General features: G+C 44.2%; 1 protein-coding gene across 1 annotated transcript; it reads right to left on the bottom strand.

The window, feature by feature from the left end:
* Nucleotides 1-3,721: 3,721 nt before the first annotated feature.
* Kics2 (KICSTOR subunit 2) lies at nucleotides 3,722-18,809 on the bottom strand. The gene is given in 4 exon segments (XM_076920364.1): nucleotides 3,722-6,333; nucleotides 12,842-13,032; nucleotides 13,034-13,128; nucleotides 18,517-18,809. Coding segments are annotated over 4 exon segments (1,338 nt in total). The 5' UTR covers nucleotides 18,752-18,809; the 3' UTR covers nucleotides 3,722-5,516.
* Nucleotides 18,810-22,398: the final 3,589 nt, after the last annotated feature.

The raw sequence follows: 22,398 nt of genomic DNA, 5'->3' as shown, positions 1-22,398 counted from the left end.
GAGCTCAAGGTAGGAGTTTTAAGAGGAGAGACCATGTTGCTTACTGGCTTGTTTTCAAGCTCCCATTCAGCTACAGCCAAGACCCACCTGCCTAGGGAATAGTACCTCCCACAGTGGACTGAGCCCTAAGGGATGGTACCGCCCACAGTGGGCTGGGCCCTAGGGGATGGTACTTCCCACAATGAGCTGGGCCCTCCTATGTCAATTAGCAATCAAAATACCCCACAGATATGCCCACCAGCCAATCTGATGAAGGCAATTCCTCAGCTGAGCTTCATCTTCCCAGGTGTGTCAAGTTGACAACCAAGATTTGCAATCACAGCTTGGAAAGATTTTTGTTTTAATTAGCTTTTTCTGCCAAAATTATCTATTTTTCTGACAAATTATCTGCTAGATACAATCTTGCTTTGTTGTAGCTAAAGGGTGTGTGTTCATGAAGAGGCAAGGCCTAATGATACTTGTGCCGTTAGTGTCAACATGAACCTTCGCCTCTGTTTTTCTGTCTTCCGGAAAATGACCAAGTAGTTGTAAATAAATTAATTAATTAATAAAACTCAAAATGGTAACTGTCAGATGTGACTTTCTTCAGACTGGGTCAAATCACTGGGGCATGTTCAAGCTCCCTGAAAGTCAGGGGTCGGGGAGAAGAACAGAACAAAAGTAGATTAGCAGAAGAAAGCAGGAAGTAAGGCACAGAGGAGAAATGTAGGGGAGATACAGGGGGAACTGGTACCAACAAAGGAGAGAAAATTAGCCAGAAGCAAGAAGGGGAAACCCATAATATTTACATAACCTATCCTGTGTCAAGAGGGAAATGGCCCTGTTGTTTCAAATCTTAAACCTAAGAGAGAAAAACAATCCTAAAGGAATGCTGAGAGTGGGGGAAACGGTCTTCCTCAGAGAAGAGCCTGGTGGTTTCCAAGCCTAAGTGCTCAGCCCTGAAATCATATGCACTTAGGCAATGCTGAATGGACCAAGCAGGATGTATTTATATATGTAGGAGCGTGTGTGTGTGTGTGTGTGTATGCACATGCATGCACACATACAACTAAAGAAAAAGAGGCCATGAATTTAAGAGAGGACAAAGGTTCATGAAATGTGTTGGACAAAAAAAACAAAACAACAACAAAAAAAAAAACAGAAAATTTTTACTTATAATGCCAAGAAATGAAAACTGAAAAAAAATCTTTATTAATATAAAGAACCATTTCTTAAAGATAAAAACAAAACAAAAAACCACCATGGTGTCCTCAAACATGCATATATATATATATATATATATATATACACATTATGCACTGAGATATATATATTATAATATAAAAATATAATTTATAATATAATAAAAAATATATATATACACATACATTATGCACTGAGATATATTATAATATAAAAATATAATTTATAATATAATAAAATATATATATATATATATATATATACATATTTTTTTTTTTTTTTTTTTTTTTTTTTTTTTGGTTTGTCGAGACAGGGTTTCTCTGTATAGCCTTGGTTGTCCTGGAACTCACTCTGTAGACCAGGCTGGCCTCTAAGAACTATTTTTAAAGCTGTTTTAGGTCAGGGACTACAGTGTCAGTAACCTAAGCCTCTGACCATATGGGAAGCTGGGCTCAATCTCCAGCACCAGTTGGGAGGAAACTTGTTTGTTTGTTAAAGGTGAAACAGGGCTGGAGACATACCATTGAGATGCAGCATTTGCCGGGCACCATAAGGTCTTGAGTCTAATCCCCAGCAGTGCCGAAAGCAGAGTGGGGTAAAACAGTCCGAAATCAAACTGCCTACATGCCAAGGTGAGCCAGTAATTGAAGATGGGTCTCTTTGTAGATACATATTCCAGCTAATAAATGCAGGGATTGTAATTAGAATACGCTTTGTAACCTCTGCCATACAAAACCTGTGTAGAAAGACAGGTGACAGTTCGAACACACCTGTCCTATTGACAGGGAGGCCCAATAAGAGCCCAGCGGCACAGATCTGAAATGACACTATCAACTATAAAAGCTAGGAACAAAACGGAGATCTGAATAGTGGGTGTGTCCTTAGGCATTTCCCTGCCCACCGTGTAAGCACAGGGGTTCCTCTGACTTGGTGAGAAGGAAGAGAACAGAGACTTGTACGAAAGTCAAGGAAGTGCGGCTAACCTTTTATTCGTACTTTCCAGTCCATATCCAACACAGTGTCACCCACACGGCCTTCTCAGCCCCATACTAGCCCGCGAGAAAGGCAGCCCATGTGTGCCTGGCCCCACTTTACAAAGTTGCCGAGCTTAGAAGCTGACATGCCGAAGTGATGGACCCTCCAAACTGCCTGTGAGATTTGATGACAGATGTATGTTAAAGATTACCTAAGGGCTGGCAGGGGAAGTCCCATTTCCTTCTTGAAAGGAAAATCTTCCAGTGTCCAAAGGGGCTGGGACTGTTAACAGTCTAGCTTCATGTTAACACATTCCTTAGAATGACACTGTCAGATACCAGGCTGGGCCTCACAGAGGACAGAGCTGTTAAGGATTCATCCACTTGTTCTTCTAACAAACAAAAAACCCCTGACATTCCAGTTACCAAATGAAGACTCAGGAGGCAGGGAGAGCACCCAGCTGACCTTCCTACTCCACCGACATCCCAGAAAGAAAAAGCTCCTTCTCCAGAGTCTTACCCTTCAACTCAAAGACCTCCCTTCCTCTTTCCTAGGTTTTCTTGCGCTCACTCCCTGTCAGCTGGTCGCTTCTCTGCCTCTTGACTTATCGTTGACTTTATTTAATCCAGTTTACTGAAAGCTCTTGAGGTAAAGGTGTGTGTGAGGGCTGAGCGCACCCCAACAAGACTTTTCCAGTTCACAGCCTAGGGATTCACAACCTGACCAAACATTATTCAACAGCCACTATCCAAGCAGCACCTTAAAAATACACCACTTTTAAGGGAGTTGGCTACACTTCCAGTTACCCAGAACTCAACAGGTTGTGCTTTAGAAATAAATGTCGAATTAGGCAGCATGGGAAATGTACACATTTCTACTCCAATCAGCAAAGCAGGCAATGTACATCTCAGCCTTGCATCCAGGGAGCAAATCCCAATAAAAGTCACTTTTCTTGACTTGAACCAAAATATGGGTGTCTTATATCTGTGTGTTTAAGTCACCACTGCCTCCCTGAAGGCCTGTATTCTGCCTATGGTCACCATGACCTATGTGGAGTTTTTACCTCCGATGATTTTCTAGTTGCTTTCTGGATCCGGACCTGTGCTCCTCAGTGGTCAGGAATGTCACAAGACTTCAGACCTGCCTGGGGAGGAAGGGGAAGAGGAAGAGGAAGAGGGAGGAGGGGGAGGAGGGGGAGGACGGGGAGGAGGGGGATGTGGATGTAAACCTAGAGGAGACAGCTGTCAAACAAGTCAAAAGGCTGGCTCCACAGAAGCAGACAAGCCTGGCCAAGAAGAAAAACTAAGCTAGAAAAAGCAGAGGAGGAAGAGTCAGTGACCCTCAGGACCAGAGCCCTGCCAAACCTAAGAAGTCTGTGTCCAAGAAATGACGAATTCAGCTTGGCATCTCCCATACCCGAGGGAGGATGCCTACCCTCTGTGCTGTGACGTAGTTGTCCAGCCCCACAACCCAGCCCTCCAGTTTGAGGAGGCTCTCGGAGAAGAACCCCACAAACATTCATATACAATACAATTTGCTTCATCAGAAAAAAATTACATACATGTAATATATATATATATATAACTTTATTGAGGAGCTTGAGAAATGATTAAGGAGTCAGTACTAATCTTCGAGGTTCCGCCGATACTGACACTGCATAGGGACTGAAGAGCTTCTGTTGCCATAGATTTTCTTAATATTCAATCTGCTTCCTGTTCTTTGTAAATACCTCTTACTCAAAATATGTTTAAAAATAAATATACAATTCAAATATGATATATTTGACCATTTTAAGTAATATATATTTATATATGTTTTCTATACATCCCTCCATAGTCTACTGAAGCCTATATATTCTTTTAGGTACCTGGGGAGCCACATCATTAAGGCTAATGGTGGTTTTAGTCAGAAAAAAACCAAAAATACATACCAAGGATTATTTTTCAGTTTCTCAGCAAACACAAAAAGAAGAAAAATGGTTTGGTTTTTAATTCCTAATGTTTTCAAATTTTTTTTAATGTAAGGTAGATATTATAAAATTTGTTCATATTTGAATAGAAACGGGAGAAAATGCAGAGTAAATCACTACCCTCTGTTTAAAGACAACTGGCTTAAGTTTATCTGAAAGTGGGAGATGCAGATGATTGGCAAGTGGACTCTGGTACAGGTGGACCACACTTGACCAGGAGGCCTGGGAGGGCTCCATGGCCCTGCCTGAGCCTTGTGGAGCCTCTGTGGACATCCATCAGACAGATCCACACAATCACAAGGAAAGCATGGATCTGACCAGAATGTTTACATGAGCTCCAAGGGATGAACCCAGCAGCAGTAACAGCTCAATTCTTCCTGGTGGTTTCTTTCCATCCGCTTTCCTGTGAGCACACAGAAGGAGAAGGACAGAGTAACCTGTGCTGAGAAGCTTGGCGCTGCTTCTGAACATAATCTCCAGAAGCAAGAAACCATGCCCAGAGGCGCTGCGGGACTCACCTGACGACCCGACTATGGAGCAGAACTGGTTTGTGTAGCAAGCACAAAGTATTAAGTCTGTCATTTTGATTTCATAAACTGTGCTATGAGAGAAACTAAGACACGGTTACAAACACATGGCTGCGTGCTTTCTAAACCTGAGAATACGGGCCGTGGAGTCAGATGCAAACCCAGTTCAGCAGAGAAGTAACATCCGGCTAGCAACAATAAGACCCTGAAGATGGCTTGGGTTGACTTGGACAGTTGACTTCCAAACCCTTTAAAGGTAAAGACTGATGCGTATGGAGCTGGAGGTCACCTACAAAGGACCTGTGACTGTTAAACTCCTGTAAGGACTAGTACCCACCTGTCATCTCCCACTTCATAACCTGATAGAGATTTCTCACCAAGATTCTATTCGCAGTATAATACTAACTAGATAATTAGTAAACCTGGTTGGTACTAGTGTCTGTGAAACTGAAAACAACCCCATCTGGTATCTTCTCCCCACTTCTCCTCAGGGACAGAGAGAGAGAACAGAGGTTAGCAAGTGCTTCTGGGCACAAAGGTCAGAATAGTAACAACAACATAAAATCTGGAAAGAGAAATGAAAGACCAATAAATACTCAATCAACATAGAACACAGGGAATCAGAAAATGCTGATACTCCTTCACTGGACCATGGTGATTTATTCAGTCACCATGGTTCTTCTAGACTACTCTTTGGAGACTCCGTCCTTGGTCTTAATTGCTAATGAACTGTGCGACATGATTAGGGAGGATCTGTCTTTAGCTCCGCTCTGAAAGAAGCATGAGCTAACATAAATTCAAATCACAAACTACTCAACAAAGAACAATGTGTCCAGTCTTGGGAATCCTTGGGCAAGCTCCTGCTAACCTTTGGATCCAGGCTTCAGACTTGCAAACACTTTGGGGTTCTTAAGGGCAAGCGAGAGCTCGTTGAGGAAGGAAATAAAATGGGAGTCTCTCTCAGATTTCTTTGACTCAAAAATGATGACGATGGTGAAGTGGGGTTCCGGGCGGGTCAGGAAGTAGGTGCTCTGGACTTTGTCATCATAGAAATGGACCACTTTCTCCAAGCTGTTCAGGTCGGATGCTCTGTCTGTCATGATCATGATAACATTGGGCCAGTGCATGACGGGCCTGTCACTGGGCAGAGACACCACGGCGGGGTACTGGTCCACTCCCTTAGGGGCCTCTCGGTAGGAATGTGGGTGGTGGTAGCCATGACCCTGAAAGCTCTCGGAGCCCCGGTTGTCAAAAATTAAGGACACGTTGGCAGCGTCGTATTTCCTGATAAAACTGGAGATCTTTCCAAAGAGGTCCGGGTTCGCCTTGGCAGTCAGCGCTTTCATTTCTGAAGTGGTCGTCTGTCGGCTCAGCGCCTCGTGGAAGTAAAAGCTAAACTTGGCCAAGAGCATGGTCTTGAGTTTCATGAGCCAGAGGAAGAGGTGTGGGGGCTGCACGGCCTTCTGGGACTGCCCTCCAAACAGATGCTTCTTGGTCTCCCGCTGCTTCTCAAAGGTCTGGCCCCAGCTCTGAAGCTTGGTGTGAGCGTTGTGCAAGGTAACCAGGGAAGGGAGGAACTTCCACTCCGAGATCTGAGCCTGCGCCTTGAGGAGATGACTGAGCACGCCCACTTCCAGCTGGAAACTGCTCTCCAGAGGGCTGAGGATGGGGTGGTGAAATCTAGAGGAGGGGAGGGGCAGAAATCAATGGAAACGCCACTTCAACTGAGAAACCCTTCAAGATATCACAACAGCAACAGCACACTGCCAAACGCACTGCCAGCCAAGCGCTACAAGGGCCGCCTCAGTGTGCTGGGGGGAGGGGCAGAAAGAGGCGGAGCCTAGGCTGGTTCATTTTTAGAACTCTGGTATATCTTGAGCATTTCATTTTATTCTCCTAGGAAAATAACCTAAATGTTGTGAGTTTTCTTTTAATGAAAGTAACTAACGTCTATCCAAAATTAAGGAGAAATTATACTGACTGTAATTCTTCATTTATTCATTCTGAGAACTGTTAAGATTATCATCAGAACAAGGAATCCTCTTTTCAGGGTGTGCAACTAAAAAACAATTCTGAGACATCTGATATCCACAGATAAATTATTTTAGTGTTAAATGACCCATTTTACAGACAAATATAAACACTATAACCCCAAAGCTCAAGAGATAAAGGCATTAAATAAAGGGATACAGCATTTAACAGACAACTACTAACAATTCCACTCCCAAATCCCCTTCATAGTTAACCATGGTTAAAAACAAATGGTGGCCAAGGGGAGGCACAGCACAGTGGATACATGCAATGAAGGTGCCACCTAGCAGGAGGACGGGCACAGGCCAGGAGAGGGCAGTGGGGGAGGGTAAAGAAAAGTGACTCCTTATGTAAGAAGATGTCAAGATGAAACCCTTTGTTTTGTAATGAAACCTTAAAAATTAATTTAAAAAAATGGCAGTTGACCGTCTAAATTCATAAATTCATTTGCCACAAAATATCTAACACTTTTAAAAAATCACTTTCACAAATCCATAAGAAGGTATTTCCACCCTTGAGTAATCTGATCCTTACTCAAAGTGATTGACATTCATGCCTTTCTGGGTTTTGTCCTCGGCCCTCCCTCCCCCACTGTTTCCCGCCCCTGTGAAATTATGACTGTACACCATCTCAGAAACTGGAGAGATGCTCAGGGCTGGGCGCACCAAGCGCTCACTCTCGTAGACCTGAGTTCAGTTCCCAGCATTCACATCAGCTGCCTCACAACCCCGTGCCCCCAGCTCCAGCAGATCTGATGCCCTCGTCTGGCCTCCGTGGGTTACTGCACTCACATGCACATACCTTCCCCTACACATGTAATTAAAAATAAATAAATAAATAAAATATACTATTTCAATGTCAAGATAGTACTACAATTTTACTTTCACTTGCCTTACAAAAAGTGTTTTAAACTTTCTGACCTTGTGCTACAGTGACACTTTTTACTGAAAGCAAGTACTACACCCATATGTAAATTTACCCTTTACTATATACAATGTATCTTGATATTTTGTAACATATATATATATATGTTATATATATAACATACATGTTATTTGTATATAATATGTATAAGCCATATATATATATATGAGAGCAGGTGAGAGCACAGCTCTTCCTCCTCAATGCTCCTTTTACTGTTGGGTCTCCTCTGCAGAGTCACTGTCTTAAAGAATTCTGTCTGCTCCCAAACTAGGGCAGGCCCCCAGTACTAGCAACTCTTGGTTTTTTGTTTGTCATGTTTTTTTTTTTTTAATTTATTTAATTTTATGCATGTGTTTTGTTTGAATTTATGTCCACCACTTGCATGCTCTGTATCTGTAGAGGTCAGAAGACAGCATTGGATCCCCTGGAATTAGAGTTACAGCTGTGCGACATCATGTGAGTAGTGTTGGGAACTAGACCCAGGTTCTCTGCAAGAGCAGTAAGTGCTCTTAATCACTGAGCCTTCTCTCTAGCTCTTCAGACAGCTTTTTTATGTAGCCAAGGCCCCCTTACTTAGGCAAGCCCACAGTAGGATGGGCCTCCCATATCTATCATCAGTTATGGCAATATACCACAGACACGCCCACGTGTAGACTGAGCTGGACATTCCCCCAATTCATAGCCCCTCAGATGACTCTGGGCTGTGGCAAGCTGACAGCTGAAGCTAACGGAATAATACTGGCAGAAAACCCTACTCCAGATGCTCCTGAACCTGTGACCTCATCAGCCCATCCTAATTTTAAAATATCACAAGTCGTCGTGGCCCTAGTCTGCTGACCAGCACAGCTCACCTGCCACGCACTACAATGTCTACTAGCCTACCAACCGTCACCTGCAATGACACCTACAGTGCCACGCCTCATGACTGCTAGGCTGGCTGGCAACTCAGTGTCAAGAGAGTACTGTACTGGATTTTGCTAAACCTGGAAAACAATCAAAGTCCAAATTCCAAGCACAGTTTCTACTAAATGTTCCTCACTTTTGCAGCATCAAAAAAAAAAAAAATCATTTAAAAAAAAAAATCACAAGGAGGAGCCATCTCTGATTTTCCTACTCCTTGTCACAGGAGATCACCACTTACAGCCAACACTCTGCTTCAAAGGACATAATTCTCAAACAAACCTTCAGAAAGTCTGAGCAGGTGCTTTGTAACACTATAAAGGAATAATAGTCAACACTTATTAAGATGTGTGTGAATGAGGAAGCTATTTTTCACCTCAAGAAAAGCTAAGCATCCATCATGTCAGGCTGCCCAACACGGACATTAGCTTTATGACATCATTTCCTGGCTTCCTCTCCACCGGTACCTCATAGCTCAACTTGTGTTCCGATCTGTTCAGTGGCGGAGATCCACGAGCATACACTAAGTCAAGGTTCCAGTAAGCCTGGAAGTTCTGAGACAGGACCCTGCTGACAACTTGTGGAGAGCGTTGGCACTAAAGAAAAGAGGAAAGCGTGGGGGAGGGGAGAAAGATACAGAACAGACATTTGTGTAATGAGACTCAAAACTTCAGAATGCTACTTCTGTCCTTCACAGACCCTTTCTGAGAAGTGCCTTCCAAAAGTACGCCGATCAAATTTATGAGAGAAGTCACAAATACACATTTAAAAATGGGAAGTTTTATGTTATGTCTATTTTACTGCAATAAAAGAAATCTGCAACCTTTTCTCACTTAGTGCCACTAGTTTGCTAGTTCTTAGCTATCTACCCACTGAGGACAGTCTAATCTGCCTGCTCCATATGGCCTATGTCCCAAGCTCCCTAAGGGACAATAATGAACCTGACATACATGGGCTTTTCCTACTCATAGCTAAGATATCGTTTACCTTATAAACTATACATGGCACGAGATTAACAACTAAGAATAAAATGGAACAATTATTAACAATCTATCAGAGTGTAAGCTAAGAGAAAGCATCTCTCCATTCTGGGCGTCTGTCTGGCAGCTTATTCAGGATGGACCGACTTCGACACATGCCTCCCACTGGGTGGCACAGGGTAATTTCATCACAGTGCTCACACATTACTTTGTATATGTGCACATATGTACATGTGTGCACTGAATGTAGAGGTCAGGGCACAAGCTTGGGTGTCATCTTTTAGGAATGTGGTCTCCCCTTTTTAGAGAAAGAGAGATAAAGTTTCTCGCTGGCCTAGAGCTGCCAAGCAGAGCAGGCCGGCTGGCCAGTAAGGCACAGAGCTCTACCTGTCCCCACCTCGTCAGCATTGGGATTATAAGCACAGGAGCCACTATGACGTGCCCAGCTGCCTTTTGGATGTAGGTTCTGGAAACGGAACTCAGGTCCTCTATAAACACTTGACTGAATCCCAAGTGCAAGCATCCAATTTAAATGTTGTTAACTTCTTGAAGGTGTTAAATTTCAGGTACAAGATGACTGTGGGGATCAGAAAGTACAGAAAGCAGGAGTACTTAGTGACCAATGAGGACTACTGTGCAAAGATGTGAGGTCTGCCTCTAGAACCTTCCATAGAAGGCAGTGATGTTTATAACATATACAAAGTAGAAACTTAAACATTTTATATGAGAGACAAGAAACAGTATAAAGGGAGTCTTCTGACTGAGTGACTGTGCAGGCCACAGAGAGGATGGTACTCACTGGGTCAGTATGCACAAAGTTGGGAACACTTAAGAGCTAGGAGCAACCCAGATGTCTAATGACAGGTGATTAAACTTTAAAGGGGAGTTCGTATGTGTAGGGGATTAGTCTTCAGCCTTACAGAAGGAAGGAATGCCGACACATGTTTGAGCATCTGTGACCTCTGCAGGTATGTATCAGGCAAAATCACATCAGTATGCAAGTTCCTCAAAAGAAACTAGCAGATCTACTCTACGACCCACCAAGTGTGGAAGACATTTGGGGGACAACCTGGGAAACATGCACGGGGATTTATATATTATGTGATGGAAGAAGACTGATGTGAAATGTTCTGAGAATGAACACTGCCATGATTGTGTGTGGTTCTTGGAAGCAGAGAAGCTGAGTTTTTAGGAAGGTAAAATTAGGAGCCTAGTTCTCTCTTCAGAGACAAAGTTATCCACACAGAGAGAGCAAGCCAGCATGCCAAATGTTAACAAGATGTGAGGCTGGATGAAGGACATCTAGGTGTTCACTGCAGAGTCTGTTTTCTCACTTGTTGCTTTTATGCGTGTGTGTGTACTTGGGTGAATTTATGTGCACCATGTGGATTCAGAAGCCCACAGAGGCCAAAAGGGCATCAGGTTGTCTGGAGCTGCAGTTACAGATGGGTATGAGCCAACATGTGGGTTCTAAGCTATCTCTCCAGTCCTTGCTTTTTCAACAGCCTTATTGGTATTGGTTCGTGTTCATAAATATACTATAAAAACCCACCTGTTAAGCAAACAACTCCATGTCACCTTTTCAGGGTATATGAAATGGAATTGCTGGTAACAATACAGTAACGATGTCCGTCATACAATGCTTGTAATTTTTCTTGTCTTTTCAAGATTTATTTTTAAGTGGAGGGGGGGCGGAGCTACACATACATGAATATGGAAGCACGAGGAGGCCAGAGGTATCAGATCCCTTGGAGCTGGAGTTACAGGCTGTGGTGGTTTAAACAAAAATGGCCCCCATAGGCTCACAGGGCATTGCCTTAGTTGATATCTGGCTTTGTTGAAGTGGGTGTGGCCTTTTTGGAAGCAGTGTGTCACTGGGAGGAGGGAGGATAGGCAATGGGGTTTTAGGAGTCCAAGCCAGGCCCAGGAAGAGGTCACTCTTTCTTCCTGCTGCTGCCAAGATGCAGAACTCTCAGCTCTCTCTCCAGCACCATGTCTGCCTGGATGCTGCCATGTTTCCCACCATAATGATAATGGACTGAACCTCTGAAACTGTGAGCCAGCCCCAATGAAATGTTTTCTTTTATAAGAGCTGCTGTGGTCATGGTGTCTCTTCACAGCAGTGGAACCCTGACTAAGATGTAGGTGGTTGTGAGCTACCCATTCCATAACCTGGTACCACAGGACCTCTGTGAGAGCAGTATGTACTTTTAACCTCTGAGCCATCTCTGAGCCTCTGCATCTCTGAAATCTTAGTTTCAGAGAGGTGGCTCAGAGGTTAAGAGCACTGGTTTCTCTGCAACAAGATCCAGGTTCGATACCCAGTGCTTATACGGTAGTTCACAGCTGCCCGTAACTCCAGTTCTTCTGGCCTCGACAGGCACCAGGCATGCATGTGGTGTACATACATACATGCAGGCAAAGCATCCAAACATGATCTATTTTAAAGGAGAGCTTCCTCATCCAAGCAGTACCTGCTGTGTTAGGCTCCAAGGAAGCCAACATAAACCTCAGCTGGCTAAGGTGTCCTTAAGCCCCTACAATTCTCTAGGGACTGGATCCAGGGTTAGGCAGCGTGCAGCACATCACAGCGAGCTGTCTCTTTGCAAGGAGTAAGTTTTTTCAAATAACAGCAATTTTCCAGTTGAGCAACACCGTTTAAGTTAAGACTGGCCATTTACAAATTCCTTTGGTGTTCCAAAACACTTAAGTCTGTCCTCCTGAATAACAGACGCATGCCTTCACTAAGAGTTGGAAATAAAAACAAACGGAAGAATTTCTGACACATATTCACAACCACACGAGAGTAGCAGAGATAACTCCCAGGCTGTTTCTCTGAAGAGAGCATTTATTAGACTACTGGCTGGTCGGGCGCCCTGCGTGCGCGCTCTCTCTCTCTCTCTCTCTCTCTCTCTCTCTCTCTCTCTCTCTCTCTCTCTTTCTCTCTTTCTCTGCCCTGTTCCTTGGGCACAGGATCTCTTGCTGAACATGAACAATCTTCCTGTCTACAACACCTTTATCTGGTACTGGCACTACAGGTGCATAAGTGGTCCCAGCCTTCTACGTGGCTGCAAAGTCGGGGATCCCTGCTTGCAGTGGGCGCTCTTACCCACTGAGCCACCAGGCCCCGTGAACAGAGCAGCTGTTCTGTTGTGTGAGCTCTCCTTTTCCTGATGACTTAGAGACGCACCCATACAGCACTGTTAACCAAACCCCAAAGTGCTGAATGCACACCTCTTGTTTAATGAGCACATACAAAACGGGGTACGGGCAGCCAGGAGAAACCTTCCTAAGAGTGAGGGAAAGCCAGAGCCTGTGTGGGGCTGACAGGCTGTCACGGCCTGCACACTCACCGAGAGCTGTACTTCTTGAGGATGGTATCCAAGGTGCTGACCAGCTCGTCGGTGTTGATGAACTTCTGCGTGCTGAGGGTGTACATCTTCTCATAGAAGTCTGTGATTTCCATCCGAGCCTGAACAAAGAAACAGAGCTGCTCTGACAGGTGGGGGAGAAGCTCCTCCACGTGAGGAGACGTTCCACCCGGGGGCACCACGGCCGGCCACCACCTTCTTCAGTTCGTTATGCAGGGAAGTGTAGATGGTGCGGATGGAGTCCTTCCTGCTGAAGAATGACTGGCCCCCTGGGAAGCAAATGGCAATAGCAGATGACAGGTAAGGAAGAGAAACCACAAGGACCTGGCACCTCCCAACACCCACTTGAAAAAACACTAGAGCCTGTGGGGCTTACTGAGCTGTGTCCACCATGTTCTCCTAGGAACAAATCAAAGTGAGCACGGGCTACAAAGTCATCAGTGTAGTGCTGGACCTGGGGTTGTCTTCCTCACTAACAATTTCCCCGGACTTCACACTCAAAGTTAATTTAGAACATCATTACCCAACAGGCGGTGGTGACGCACGCCTTTAATCCCAGCACTTGGAAGACAGAGGCAGGTGGATTTCTGAGTTTGAGGCCAGCCTGGTCTACAGAGTCAGTTCCAGGACAGCCAGGGCTACACAGAGAAACCATGTCTCGAAAAAAAAACAAAAACAAAAAAAAAAAACAAAAAACAAAACAAAAAAAAAAAAAAAAAAAAAAACATCATTACCCTAGCAGGATACTTGTGAACCCCAAGATTGTGTTATGGTGTGGCTTAGCCCTTAGCATAGGCTGGAATACAGACACACCCTCAGTACACACCTTTAATCCCAAACAACGAAGGTCAAGTTAGTTTGTAGAAGGAAGCATCTGTGTTTGAAAGTGGTGTCTGATTGAGTGGCAGACAAAGTGATGAATCAGAGAAAGATTTGACAAAACAGGATATGCTGGACTCTCAGAGAGGAAAGGGGAGCTATGAAAGAGCAAGGCAGAGAAAGAGAGAAAGGGAGAGGAAGCAGTTTTACCAAGACTTTTATGGAGCAGTGTAGAGAAAAGAGGAAGAAGGTAGCTTTACTGGGACAGTTGTACAGAAACAGGTTGCAGAGAGAACAAGCTAGACACTGAAGAACGAGCCAGCGACTGAGAAGGAGCCACAACAGACTGCCAGAGTTAGACTGAGACCATCAGAGCAAAAAATCAGAGGCTGAGAGAAGTCAGATTGACCCAGTCAGCTCGGAGAGGAGTTTGAGCCAGAACAGCTGAGTTGATCAGCCAGCCAGAGGAAAAAAAAGAAAGAAAGAAAGATCAAGAAAAGATGAGCTTATTCAACAGTAAGTCTCGGAGGCTGAACACATTCTAGGTCTAGATTAGATTATACAAAGGCCAGAAGCTTCCAGGACTAGGTTAGCAGACAGATGCAGTAAGCCTCAGAGAGGACAATTACAACAGATGAATGAAAGTTACGTTTACATATAACATAAACCCTAGATTTAAGAAAAACAAACAAACAACGCTCCTTTTTCACAGATGTACTTTTAAAACAGAACCCATGGATTATAAAACACTTTCGTTAGGACTGGTATCCCAGAGCACTTTGTTTCTTCTTCATAGATGCATCATCCTTAAATCTTATCTTTTAGGCTGTGCCAGGAAATGAGAATGCACACTCACACATCCTTTTATGAAGCACACACTGGGGTTTCGTGGGAGAGGAAGAAGTGTGCAGTGCTCTGACAGGGCTGACAATACAAGCACACCACATTGTGAATTATTAAGACCAAGAATCGGTTATAAATAACTGTTGCTCCAACGCAAAACAAAACAAACAAACAACAACAAAAACCCTGCAAAAGAATCAGAGCGACTATGTTCTTGACAACAGTCACAATAAACAAACAGCAGGGGTATCACCTACTGGAAAAGTTGCGCATGACTATGTCTCTAATGACAGAGCCAGCTAGATGGATATTTTCTTAAGCCTTGGATCTCCCATTAAAGAGCCAGATGCAAGGCTTCAGCACAACGACAAGAAACAGGAGTGCTTCACAACGGTGATTTCTACAAATGTACACAAAGCTCAGAGATTTTCTGTTAAGCTCAGAATGCCTCAGTCAAAAGATGGATGGGTGACCGCATTGTTTATGGATGGCATTGTTTACTCGCTTCCACTGTTAAAAAGGGATGTGGCCAGGGCAGAAACTTGAACTCTGCTTTGAAAAAGTAATACCTACACTCATCAGGTCACAAGGGAACAGAAATACAATGTAAATTCAAATATCGATCGACACCAATCACCAGTAGGTGAAACCCATATGTGGAAGAGAGATCACCAATGCCTTACTTTTAATTCTGTCTCTTTTTTCAAAGTTTTCAGCAAAACAACCCTATCTCCTGACCACTCTGCCTTCTCGGCCCCAATGAGGACCAATCTTCCTTTTGGCTGGAAGAAGCAATCAGAAACACGCAACTTATTTTTCTTTTCCAGTTATTTTCAATTTACAAATTCTGATGTTTTGGATTTTTTTTTCCCCCAGAATGTTCTAGTTATCAGTGACTGTTATTTCTCCAAGGCTTCCACCGTTACCTCATAAAATTTCAAACATAAAGAATGCATTAATAAGCATTGTAAGCATTTCACTCTACGACTTCTCTGTAATGGCTTTTAAACATCCATTCTTGAGTCGCCTCCGAGCGTGCCAAGGTTTATCAATCAGGGTGTGAGGAAGTGTTCCCGTAATCAATCAAAGGGAGGACAGGCATGACAGTCTCAGATCCCCGCTGCTGCCCACTCAGCACGTTTTAACCTCTGTCTTTCCCCAAACTAGTGTTTTTCTGTCCTCAAAGCACAGAGAAGGCGCCAAGATAAAAGTCACACCCAGTTGTTTCAGGAATAGAGCCAGGACACTGACGGGTGGACGGTTCCTGTCCTGTCTGTCCTTTGTTTAAAAGCTCATGCTTGCATATTTAATCAGGACCAGCTGCTGGAGCTTCAGACAGAGGTCAGAGACTTTTTTTTTTCTTTTGAGACAAGGTCTCACTTGGTAACCCAGTCTGACCTTTCCCTCCCCATCCTCCTGCTCCTGCCTCAGGAGCACTGGAGATTACAAGTTTGTTAGACCACTCACAGTTTAGTCTTAAGTTCTCTCACCGCAGAAAGAGTGAGGTGGTGGGAGTCATCAATTCATGACGCAGAGCAAAACATCAACTGGATAGCCTAAGTACATGCCATTTTTATTTGTCAATCATACTTTCAAAAAATTGCAAAGACTTCTCAGACCATGGTTTCCTTTTGTTTTGTCTTTGGAGACAGGGTCTCACCACAGAACCCCAGCTGGCTTGGAACTTGCTATGTGGACCAGACTAGCCTCAGACTCACACCTGCCTCTGGATCCTGAGTGAGCAGACTGAAGGCAAGCACCACTATGCCCAAGCAATGCTTCAAAAGATTTAAAGACTACGTATCATTGTTTCATTATGCTTCACAAAGAAAACCATAGGACTTCCAAAAAACATGGTACTGCTTTAAGTAACAATGTTTTCCATTCTCTGATAATCATCATATCATGTATGCACCACTATACAAATACAAAACCTATGCTGACTATTACCATTTAAGTTACGAAGGACTTACACATGCTATTTTTAGAACATGTACTCAGAAGGGAGACCAGCCCTGCAGCCCCGGGGCTGTTTCACAGTATGGACTGAGAGACGGGCTCCCCTACAAGACATCCGAGGTTCAAGCAGAACTCGGCACTTTATACAATAAGGGCCATTTCACAGAAGCCAAGTCAGACAGTAAAGGACTTCTACAGATTTGTAGACTTGGTGGCCAGATCTTTTTACACAAAATCCTGGCACATACAATTCAAACTTAGTGCAAATTTATTTATTTATTTATTGATCCATAAATTGACTTTAAGAAACCCAACTGCTCTTTCTCATTCTCTATATCTGGAGATTATATATATATATATATATACACATACATATATGGGACAGTAATCCTATGGATAAGCTCAAACAACAAAAAAGTTAAGAATGTTCTTTGACTATTTGTTTTTATTGTCTTGCTTGTTCCTTGACTATTTGCATCTAATGTATTGCTAGTTCCTCAACCTAGAATTGACCTTAATATACTTGCATGTAATCAAAATGGTATAAAAACAAAAAGGAGGAGGGGGGATGGGATAGGGGGTTTCTAGGGAGGGGAAATGGAGAAAGGGGATGACATCTGAAATGTAAATAAATAAAATATCCAATAAAACAAACAAAAAAAGAATCTGACACTTGGGTCAATCACCACTTTTTATAGTCAGGAAGTCTAAAACATTCCAAACTGCCAGAATATTCTCCACCTTCAATATTACTGCTAGAATATAGCCTATTATCATATATATATGATATATGTGTGTATGTGTGTATAGGATACATATCAAATACATACATGAATAGGCATCATATAAAGAATATTTGTATATGCTTTGAGTAAAGGATATGTATACACTCAATCTGATTATTCAAGGCAGGTGTTCAGGTTTGAGATCCACCACCTCCCATGAATGCATACCCAATTCGCTACACTGTAGACAATAGGATGGTAACGCTGTAAGCTGTAATAGCAATTGCAATTGTGTGCACACAGTAACACTGTAGAGAGAAAAATATACAGAGTGAAATCTCTGAGCACTTTTTGCCAATAACTAAGTAACAATCATTTGAAAAGCTACAGAATTTATAATCTCAGAAAGCCCTTCCCTGGAGAGTTTACCAAACTGTTTCATATTCAGTAAGCTATCTGGCAACAGAAGGGGATCAACTCTCTATATAATTTACACTTGCTTCCTTTTATGCCAAAGATGTGTGTCCCTCAGTTATGAAAGGCCCTCGAACTTTTAATAACTAAAGGGTCAAGAAGAAACCAAAGTATTACAATTGCCTTTCCAATTCTCTGGTAGTCAGCTACCATTTGCCATTATTATTAAAAGGAATACTTTGAACGCATAGCCCTTGGCTTTTATGTATTTGTCGACTGAAACCAATTGTTTCTTGTAGTGATAATCAGTGAAAGAGTTCCTGCGTCTTATTTTCAGGGTTAAAATTTACATGAGGGCTAGCAGTGTTTACTATCCTGTCCCTTAACTCTTCTCCAGTTAAGGCTTTGCACAAGTCTTGCCTTTCCTGCCCAGGATCTACTCATTCCTTCATTCACTTAATATGCACTGAAGAACTGAAGAGGGGATAGGTCTCCCCTCTGTATAAGAGGCCCAGGCAAAAATATTTATTAACACGCCTAGGTTCGTTCCATCACCTGGCTTCGCTCCTCAGACCGCAGTGAGGTCTAACTAGTGAGTTAGAACGGGGACACAGAACTTAATTCACTTGTCACTTATGAAACCAATCCATGCACGGTGTAAACCCACGGGGTTTGGAGCAAGCCCAGCCAAGAGCATCCGCCCAGTCCACCTAGGCAGCAGTGTCACCGGCCGGGGGGGGGGGCTTGCGGCAGACTAGGGAAGGAAGGGGGGGGGTGGGAGGAGAACTGGGCAGAGTGGAGCCCGCCGCTGGGAGTGACAGGGCACCCAAGCCAAGGCAGACCGGGGAGCGCACCCCCTTTCCTTCCTCCTCAGGGGTAGGGGCGGGGCGGAGGTACCTAGTTTCTGCCCCAGGTAGGTGAGGCTGTGATAGACCTTCTCGGCCGCGGCCAGGTGCGCCAAGGCCGCCAGCAGCGACAGCCAGCTGCCCCCCGCGCTCTTGTTGGCCTCTCGTTCCTTCTCCACATTGTCCTTGGCCTTGTCGTAAGAGAAGATACCCAGGTGAGAGAAGAACGTCTCCAGCACCGCCTGTTCCACCGGCACCGGGGCGGCTAGCGGGATAGACTCCCCCATGCGACCTGCGCGCCAGCTCCACCCACGTGGCTCCGCTCGCACTTCCGGGTTCTGGGGCGACGCGCGTGCGCAGCTGCGTGCGTGCGCGTGCCCGCAGTGGGGCGGGCGAGCAGGCTGGCGGCGTGTGACCCAGGGGCTCGCAGAGGGCGTGGTGAAGGCAGAGGATGGGGTGGCTCCCGAGCTTAGGAGCCAGAGCCTTGGGAGCCAGAGACCTGAAGGAGTCCGAAGCTGATCACCTCCAAGCCCCGTGACGTCTCCCTGCCTTTGGAGGCTCCTGACAGGCAGCGCCTTAGCGCGGATGACGTCACGCGGGCTTGACGTCAGCTCTTGCGTGGCCATCAGAGCCCGAGGCCATATTAGCCTTTGCATCACTAACTGAGAAGTTCAATGGCTGGTCGCCTAGTTTTCAAACCTGGCCAAGTCAGATCTGTGTGGGTCGGTCAGCTTCCGGAGCTAGAACGATCTTCAGCTTGCCCATCCATCTCCAACGCCATGAAGCTTCCTTGCAGGCTTTTCAGAATCAGAAATAACATCACATGAAATCGGTGCATTTTGTCTGCAGATTCTTCACAAGTTCGAAATTTAAGAACACCAAACCACCTCAGCTCACGTGTGTGCCCACTACTTTGAAATACTTGACATATAAATTGTACGAATTACAGAGTTCCACTGGGACATTTCCACGCATGAATATATCATGCTTTGACCGTGTCCATCTCCCCGTGTCTCTTATGTGCCCCATCCCAACTTCCTCCCTTTGGCTTCCTTCCCAGTCCCTAACAGTCCTTCTCCTCACGCATCAAGAGAATATGATGCAAACCTGGGAAAAATATTTAGACGATATGCCAGACAGAGGGCTAATTTTTGAGTATTAACGGACCAAGATCTCTTTCTAACCTGTAAAAAGAAAAGGTTATGGACCTGTTGAGACGGCTATGCAGGGGAGGCTGCTTGCTGTTAAGGCCTGAGGCCCTGAGTCAGATCCTGGAAACCTACGTGAGGAGTACTGAATCCTGCAAGTTGTCCTCTGACTTCTATACGAGCACACAGGTATACTCACACAAAACAAATAAAAAGTGTTTGAAAAGGCTATGTGTGTACTAATCTCAAGAGAAATATAAAATGCAGTTTTTATGCCCAGTTGAACCATTCAAAGAAATGCAGGCTAAATTACTATATTCCTTAGTAAGTGTCACTTCTTTTTGCTGAAGGGGCTATGTAGACAGAGCTGGCTGTGAACAGTCTGAGGTCTGGATGACCAGACCCAGAATAGGTTTAAGATATTGCTATGTGTAGGGGCATATGTTCACATGAGTGTGTGCAGCTGTGCACATACTCATATGTGTGCCTTCATGTGAGACCAGATATTATTGCAGGCATCTTTCTTCATTTTTCCTTCCCTTATTCTTTGATACAGGTTCTCTCGTTGACCCTAGAGGGCACGGATTGTTTAGGCTAGCTAGCCTATGAGCTCCAGGGACCCACCTGTCCTCGCCCAACCAGAGCCTAGATTATAAACATTAGCCTTAAGCCCAGGTTTTTGGGGTGATCTGATTTTAGGTCCTTTCATAGCAGTCACTCTATGGCCTGAGCCACCTCCCAACCCTGCCCCGACACCCCAAAAACAAATTTTAAAGGGCTGCTAAATATACTGTGAAGGTCACTTATTATGCACTGCAGATGTGGATATAACTTGGCTTGACAGCTCTAGAAAACAAATGGCAAGACCCGTCAATATGCATGTGTACATATACTACAGTATTGACTGTAGACACCACCCAGTATTTTAGATCAGATCGAGCAGAACATTACTCGTCTTATGAGTCTTATGAGTTTCTACCCTTTATCTAGCATGGCCGTTTCTCCCAGTCTCTGACCACGTGCAATTTCCATTCTACTGTTCCTTGAAGTTCATCTGTTTTTAGATTCTATGTGTAAATGAGATGGCACCATACTTACCCTTCCTGTTCCTGGCTTATTTTACATAGCGTGTCCCCTCAGGTTCATCAACGTGACCACACAGATGGTGGTCACTTTTAATGACTGCTATCCCATTGTGTGACTACACCACAGTATCTCTGTTCATCTGTGACTGTGCATATTCATGGTCTCTTCATCTTGGCTATGGTGAATAATGCTACAGTGCGTGAGCACAGGGCTGTGGGTATCAGACCGAGTTGCTGATTTCCTTTGGATGTGTGCCCAGAAGTGGGATGGATGGATCATCTGGTAGTTCGATTGCGAATGTTTTAGGAAACTCCATACATTATTTATTTTTATGAGTGTTTGCTTGTATGTATGCCTGAGTACCGTGTCAATGCCTAGTATACAAAAACCAGAAAAGGACATTTGATTCTCCAGAACCGGGCTTACAGATTCTTAGTTAGGGTTTTACTGCTATGCACAGACACCATGACCAAAACAACTCTTACAACTCAACATCTCTTTGGGGCTGGCTTACAAGTTCAGAGGTTCAGTTCATTATCACCAAGGTGGGAGCATGGCAGCATCCAGGCAGGCATGGTGCAGGAAGAGCTGAGAGTTCTACATCTTCACCTGAAGGCTGCTAGCAGAATACTGGCTTCCAGGCAGCCAGGATGAGGGTCTTAAAGCCCATACCCACAATGATACACCCACTCCAACAGGGCCACACCTTCTAATAGTGCCACTGTAATAGGCCAAGCATATTCAAACCATCTCACAGATGGTTGTGAGACAAACAAGCCTGGGTCCTCTGTAAGAGAAGCAAGTGCTCTTAACCACTGAGCCACCTCTCCAGCCCACCTTTTATGGCTGTAATTTGCCTTTGCCCGGTCAATGTTGAATACATTAAATGTATATGTTGTCTGTTTGTCTTTGGAAGAGTGTCCAGTACGTTCTCTCCCTGACCCTCAACCACTTCTCTCTCTCTCTCTCTGACACAGATTTTTTCTTTGTAACTACGACTACAGTTTTGAGGCAGCTCCCCGAAATTCTCCCCGTTTGCTCAGACGTCTAGGTCATCACACTCAGATCCTTTGCCCATTTGTAAATCAGATTGCCTTTTGCTGTTAATTGCATGATTATTTATATATTTCAGCTATTAATCTCTTGTCAGATAGGTCAGATACAGGGCTTGCAAATGTTTTCCGGGGGTTACTTCTTTCGTTTTGCTGATTGTTTCCTCGACTGCGCAGACGCTTTCTAGTTCGACAAAATCTGTTGCTTATTTTTGCCGTTGTTACCCATACTTTTGATGTCCTCACTGAAACAAAGTCACTGGCAGCTTTGTCAGTGACTGTCACTGAGTCCTGTCAAAGGCCGACATCAGGGACCGTCCCCCCCCCCTGCTTCCTGCAGGGAGTTTCACAAGGACATCTTCAACCCATTTCAAGTTAATTTTTAATATGATATTAGAGAAGGCTATGGTTGATGTTTGGATATTAAGTATTTCCAATGAAGAAACCATTGCCCCCACCCACACTTTCGTGTTTATGTGCTTTTGGTTGTTTTATTTTGTTTTGTTTTGTTGGTTTTTTTGTTTTTGTTAGCATTTCTTCTAGGCTCCACCCCACAGGTGCCTGGCAACAATCAAATATGCCTGACTCACTATAAAAGAGGCTGTTTGCCCCCTCCTCTCTCTTCTCCTCTTACTCTCTCTGTCCCTT

Source organism: Arvicanthis niloticus, chromosome 22 (genome assembly GCF_011762505.2).
Source record: "Arvicanthis niloticus isolate mArvNil1 chromosome 22, mArvNil1.pat.X, whole genome shotgun sequence".
Lineage (NCBI taxonomy): Eukaryota > Metazoa > Chordata > Mammalia > Rodentia > Muridae > Arvicanthis > Arvicanthis niloticus.
Note: the sequence above shows the minus strand (reverse complement) of the source record. Positions and strands in the feature narration are given on the sequence as shown.